General features: G+C 46.9%; 1 protein-coding gene across 1 annotated transcript; it reads left to right on the top strand.

The window, feature by feature from the left end:
* The first annotated feature begins 438 nt into the window (after positions 1 to 438).
* On the top strand, positions 439 to 2,655 carry LOC116245094 (uncharacterized). Its single transcript, XM_031616803.1, has one exon. The coding sequence runs from the start codon at positions 439 to 441 to the stop codon at positions 2,653 to 2,655; it is 2,217 nt and encodes a 738-aa protein (XP_031472663.1).
* The last annotated feature ends 4,028 nt before the right edge of the window (positions 2,656 to 6,683 follow it).

The following is a 6,683-nucleotide window of genomic DNA, read 5'->3' as shown; positions in this document are numbered from 1 at the left end:
TTCATTCCAAGTAGGCATCATAGTCACTTACCGCCCTCCTTTTTCCAAATGTATGTGAAGTAGTTGGCGTAGCTCTTCTTTTTGGTTGATATTTATTGATAATGCGACCTCCTATTTTGGCCAGTTGATCCTTGATTATGATTGGGACCAAATACGTTTAGATTAAAAAATATAATATGAATAAAATGATAAGCCCTTCGGCCAAATCTTTCCCGGAGCGTATTGACTCTTTTTTTCAGCGAAAGTTGTTCAAGCATTTCAATTTTTACTTGTGAAAAATCCGAAAAATAAAGCTGAGGAGGCGAGTGATGGAATCCTCGGTAAAAAGTTAAGAAAGAGGTGTATTTTTAGGTAGCATCAAGATGGTACTGGTTGGGCGTTATTTGATAATGCCGCTAAATTAATTCTTCCGCGAAGTGAGGATATAATAATAGAAGAATGAAGGCCATTTTTGTCTCCTTGCTGATAGTGGCAGCACTGTCAGTCAAACTCAACGTTCCAGGTAACCCAGTCATCAACGACCTAAACAACTTTTTCACCCTTTCTACCCAGCAGGCTCAGGGAGCCGTCACATATTCCTGCCAGGGATTGCCCCTGGGATTCATCCTCAATGGCAACCAACTCACCTACGCCGGAAACGCCGCCATCCAGGGCCAATTCCCCGTGAAAGTGACAGTTACCGACGCCAACGGACAGACCGACACCCAAGTCATCCTGCTGAATGTTAACTTCAGCGGGAAGGGATCAGTGACCTATCCCTCCACAGCCAGCTACCAAGCCGTCAACGGAGCGCTAAACAAGATTTCAACCGTCTCGATCTCTGACTCTTCTTCGGGAACTGGCTCATCCACCTCATCATCTTCATCATCCAGCTCTACCGCCAGCAGTTCCACATCATCCTCAAGTTCATCGTCATCCTCCGCTTCCTCCTCACCTGCCTCACCAGCCTCAGATTCGACTTCTGGAGCTCAAATCCTGTCGGTCAACGGAGTCAACTATAATTTTGGCAATTCACTAAGCTTGAATCTGAATGCCAACACAGGAGGAGTCACCATTGGAACCATTCCTTCCACATCCACCACCTCTACATCTTCTGACATCAACAGCCTGGTCAGCCAGTACAGCCAAAATGGATCGACAATCACCACCACTACCCAGACAATTAGCTCATATCCTACCGTTGTGGTCACTGGAACTCTTCCCAACGCAGTTCCAAACACCCAAGTGCTCCAAATCGCAACTGGACAATCTCCCCTTGGAAACCAGGCAATCAATACTCTTTCAGAGTACGATCGCAACATCACTGACCTCTTCAACCAACAGACCCAAGTCAGCCAGACCATAGCTAATTTGCTAGAGATCATCAGACAAGTGACTGCCAACAGACAAAAAGCCCAAACAGACGTGAATACCTTCACTGCCTCACTCAATACTGCTGTAAACAACCAACAAAATATTTCACTTACTATCACCCAAGAAGAAGGAAAAACTCAAGGCATCCAATCGGCCATTACTGGAGCCACTGCACAGCTCGATTCACTCAATACTCAAATTGGCAAGGTTAATGGGCAAATTAACGCTGCTAAGGCCAGTGGTCTTGCTCTTACTCAGCAATTGAGCGTGGCTTTAAATAACCAGAACGGAATTAAGAGTCAAATCACTACCGTTACCAACAACATCGCCACCATCACTTCCAGCCTCCAGTCTCAATCCCAGACCTGCTCGCAAGCCAACCAAGCCATCATCATTCTGAAGGGTAACATCACTGCTCTCCAAAACAGCATCGCTGGCATCGACGAGCGCGTGGCTGGAATCGACAATGACATTTCAGGATACAATGCGCAGATTGCTGCTCTCCAGCAGCAGATCAACGCCCTCAACGGTAAGATTGCCCAGGCAAACACAGACAAACAGACCCTTATCAACCTCAAATTCACCGTCCCGCAACAGGTTGCCAACATCAATGCTCAGATCGCAGCTCAACAGGCCAACTGCCAGAACACCTACACTCCTGCCGACCTCACTGCTGCCAATACCCAACTCACCACCCTCCAGCAGCAGCTCGTGAATGCCAACAACCTTGGAGACGGCATCAGTGCTAACATCACAGCAGTAAAGGGGCAACTCACCGACCTGCTCAACCAGAATTCTCAACTTCAGCAGCAAGTCAGTAAGACTCAAAGCGACATCAACGCTCTCAAGCAGCAACTCCCTATCCAACAGTCCTCCCTCAGTAGGCTTTATCTTCAGGGCAATCAGGCCTTACAGTTAGTGCAATCTACTAACTCTTCACTCCAGGCAGCAGTAGCCCGCTATCAGAGAGAAAGCGCAGCGCTTACTGCAGCTAACTTACAACTGCAGCATGCTCGCACCCAACAGCAGCAACTAAGCCAGAAGATCAACTTAATCGTTCAGGAAAATTCTGCGGGATTGCCCTTCCCATCAGCTCCTGCCCCTTGCGGTCTCAATAGGCAACTGGCACAAATAAACAATATAGACTCCATATCGCTCTACCTTCTCTTGGCATATGGATCTGGGCTTGATTTCAGTCCCCTCAGCGGTTTCTCCAGCCTGAGGCAACTCTACAGTTTCGCCAGTAGTTCTAACTTCCGTTCGAACTGTCCCGACTTAATCCTTTCCGGATCATCTGCTTAGAACGTGACAGCATCTGGCAGTTATTCAGGCTTGGGTACTGTTGCTAAGGTGATCAGCAGTAACAGTGTCTCTGTTACTACCAGCCAAGGCCCTCAGACCATCAATCTTGACGATTGCACAATAAAATTGGCCAACCTTCCCAGCTATAACATCAATGTTGGGGATGTGTTGGTCTGGAAAGGCCCTTACAATCCCACCAGCAGCTCTTGGACCGCCTCCCAAGTTACGTGTTTCCACTGATTCACTGATTTTACATCACACCATACTCATACTCATAAAATATTGAAAAAAGTGTTTTTATCCTAAAATTATTGATGGAAGACACTTCAAAATAATATAAATGGCTAATTCAATCCAAGTCAAACAACTTAAAGCTTATCTTTTTGGGGTTCGATTAAAACCTCCCCCGCTTTCCCTGCGGCTGCGAATAATATAATTATAATGTCAGACCTTTCCTTCCTCATCGAGAATCAGAACGAAGTAGAGATCGACGAAAGCTTCCTCTAAAAATGCCAGCAGCAACACAACAGCAGCGAATCCAAGGTCACCCCTACCGCACCGAGCAAAGTAGCCTCTTCGAGAGACATTAAATTAAACCGCAACAAGAACCTCATATCAACCAAGAAGAAAGTAGGCTCGCCTCGTTCTTTCAACCTGCCGAGTCGATAGGGAGAGGAGAGTTAAAATTTGGCCAAATTGGCCATGAGAGTGGAAGCACTGGAGGACAACCAAAAGCGTATGGAGAAGCGTATCGGTATCGAGTTTTTCCAGCTAAAGTAGGAGATACAGCGTCGCAACCAGGAGCAAAGCGAGCAGTTCGAAGAAGTCCGCAGAATAAAGGCCGGCCTAAACGATACCAAGCGCAACATAGCAGAGCTCCTCACCATGATCTCCAAGCGCAAGTGATGGTCGCAATCATCGATGTTTATCTTCATCTGGGATTGTATTGAAGTGGTGAGTTGTCGAATAGATGATGATGGATTGGAGGGGATTATTGGGTTGTAATTGTAAACGATAACAGTCGGTTTAAATGCTGGTAGGCAAGAAGCAGAAGCCGAAGAAGAACAAGAGCAAACCCAAGAAGCAGCGCACCTTCACCTCCTCGGAGTTCTCACTACCCGATGACCAGCGCCCCCTCTCCACTACTGACCTCTTTCGCAATGAGGCGCTCAAACGCCGCAATAACCCCACACAACCCGCCCTACCCACCTCTGCTGTTCGCAAAAATAAGTCACAGAAACAGCTACAGACCACCAAAAAACGCGGGAAGAGCCGTTCAAGGACGCGGCTAGACAAGTGTGAGACTTATGAAGTGATCCCCTACAAGAACAGCCTCAATAGCGAAATTGTATTTTCTAATGAGGAGACGAAGCGTGAGTAGATGGATGAAAGTAGCAGTGAATTAGCCATTCGTGTCAACCAGCAATACTTAGTTGACAATAATCGCTTACTCCGCATCAGCATAAGAAAAGAGTACCTGCGCAAGGTGGAAGCAGCCATCAAGATTCAAAAAGTATTCCGAGGCTTTCTCACGCGCAAGGTTCTGCAGAATTGCCTCGAAAAGGAACAAAGGAAATTGCATGACCGGCTTGCACAAATTCGCTCATAGTCCGTTTCTGAGCATAGCAGCTATTTTGCAGATAAATAAAACTTGGTGGAGCCTAGACGCAGGCCCATAGACCAGGGGGTTTTTGAATATTCGCACGCTAATGCTGAAGACTCAGACTAAGATGCAGAAGCTGCTATTTACCGTCATCATGAGCCTATCTACTCGCATGATTAAATCAGCGGGTATCTGGACTCCAGTGAGGAAGAGGATTTCGATCGGGATGCTTTCGACAACCATATCATCTTCTAGACCAATGAAGAGTACATCGATAGTCGCAAAAGCTCACAACAACCACAACCGAAAAACAAGTTAAGCCGTCCTGCACAGCCCATTATTTAGGAGCCTCTTGATAGTCCCGCAGATCCTCATGAATTGCAGACCGAAAACTTAGTGAAAACTGAAAAGAAACAGGAGAGGATAAAAGCTAATTTGTAAGGACTGGAGGTGGAAGTAAGAGACGAGACTTTGAAATTGAAAGATGATGTATTAGTGGAAATACAGGATTCGCCTCGTCCAAATCATACCTTTCCTTAGGGAGAAGCAACACTCAATAGGCGGGAGTAGGCGGAGTGCCTTTCGGTTGAGAAGCTAAAGGAGGAAGAAGCACAGCGATGGTAAGAAGTCATCTCTCTTGTGCAGTCTCAAATCACTAGAGTGCAAGGCAGTGCTGACATTGCCAATTTCATGCAGCAGCTGATGGAACTATCGATAAAAAATAAGCGCAGCCTCGAAGTGGCATCACGTCCAAGCTCACCCGCCAGAAGTCTCTCTCATCAACAGGACAGCAAAGGAAGACTGAAGACTTTACGCGCTTAGAGACTCTACCTCACTCAGTAGGCCATGCATGAAGGCTCTAATGGGCAGGAAGGAAACATAAAAAAGGACTTCAAAGGCCTCACTGAGAAGGCATTGTTTTTTGAGGAGCAACCACATTCAGAGCAGCGATCTAATGCCGCTGCTAATCCCGTCAGTCCTCTCAGTTCATTCGACAACACTGGCCAACTGAAGCGATTTTTGGAAGGCAATGTGCAGGACGAACAAATTTAGGAGATGCTTAAGTTGAGGGAAGACTTACTGCGGAAGAGAGAAGCCGAAGAAGTTAGAAAACTCAACAATGATCTTGAAAAGGGGCTCTCTCAAGAGGAATTTTTGCAAAGACTGTAGGCAATCGGCAGAAAATATGAAGAGGAGCGTACTTGTATTCAAAGAAGCAGAGAAGATATCACTCGTGGGCATAGGGCAGCCCTCCGTCTCACAAGAGAAGCAGTGACTGATGCAAAGAAGCTTGGCTATGATTTGCCAGTTTCAAGGTCAGTGGAGGGATTGCGCTTCAAAAGTCCACTCCTAATCGCAGACATCGTAGTCGATGAGATGACTGTTCGACGCGAAGATCGGTCTCGTGAGTCACCCTCTCCACTAGCTCAATTAAGATAGCCAGAAGAGCAAATACACATAGAAGTTGGATCCGATGGTGAAGAGAGTAGTGATCTTGAGTTCACCGAAGAAGAGCTAAGGAGGTTCAGACGAGCACAGCCTTACGATATTGAGTTGGCTGAAGAAATCGCAGATCTAGGCCGGAATGTGATGATCAGCGAATAGCTACTTCGCCAGCAACAGGCCTAGGAGAATCAACTCATGATGACCCAGCACGTGAGTAGGGAGATATACGAGATTGAAGAAGCTTCTCCTCCACGAAGCTCTCCTCTCCTTGACCCTCTTTGCGATTGGCTGCTTAGTGCCATAGCCTGGGAAGCCGCTGGATAGCTCATGCTTAGGCCTTTATTCGCTGAAAGATTAGTAGATAGAAGCCACCTACTAAGGCCACAGCCGGTGAATGACAAAGAGCGGCTATAGTTCCTTGGACTGCTTGAAAAACATTTCCCCCCACCTGAAGCGTTAAATGCCAAGCTGAACCAGAAGATATGTCCTCTGCCAGGAGAGCTGTTAAGATGCATGCGCATCGACTTTTCAGAAGACGACGACGATGACAATTCCTATGAAGAAATAGGAAAATATGAGTTTATCATAGGCCAGGAGGTTTGCAATGAGGCCATCAGGTAGTTCCGAGCAATTGTTGACCGCGTAGCTCCAGTAGTAGCTGCAGCGCCAGAGGAAGTAGAGCGGATAGGGCGTGAGTATGGAGTGGCGGAAAAAGTGGTAAGGTATGTACAGCAACGGGAAAAATATTTATGCAGTAGACGCAACCACACAAGAGAACTGCGCTGGGAGGTGCTCAACATCTAGGTTCACTGCCTCTTCGACGCTTGGAACGAAGAACTCATCTTCCTACGTAGCCAAAAAGCAGGGTATTCGGGAATCGGCCTCAACTAGCTCACCCTATCGGTGCGAGACCACAACTGGCAAGTTCCTCCATCATAAACATTGCAGTTAGTTGCATAAGGGAAGCATCGCCTATTAA

The sequence above is a fragment of the Nymphaea colorata genome, unplaced genomic scaffold (genome assembly GCF_008831285.2).
Source record: "Nymphaea colorata isolate Beijing-Zhang1983 unplaced genomic scaffold, ASM883128v2 scaffold0506, whole genome shotgun sequence".
Taxonomy (NCBI): domain Eukaryota; kingdom Viridiplantae; phylum Streptophyta; class Magnoliopsida; order Nymphaeales; family Nymphaeaceae; genus Nymphaea; species Nymphaea colorata.
Note: the sequence above shows the minus strand (reverse complement) of the source record. Positions and strands in the feature narration are given on the sequence as shown.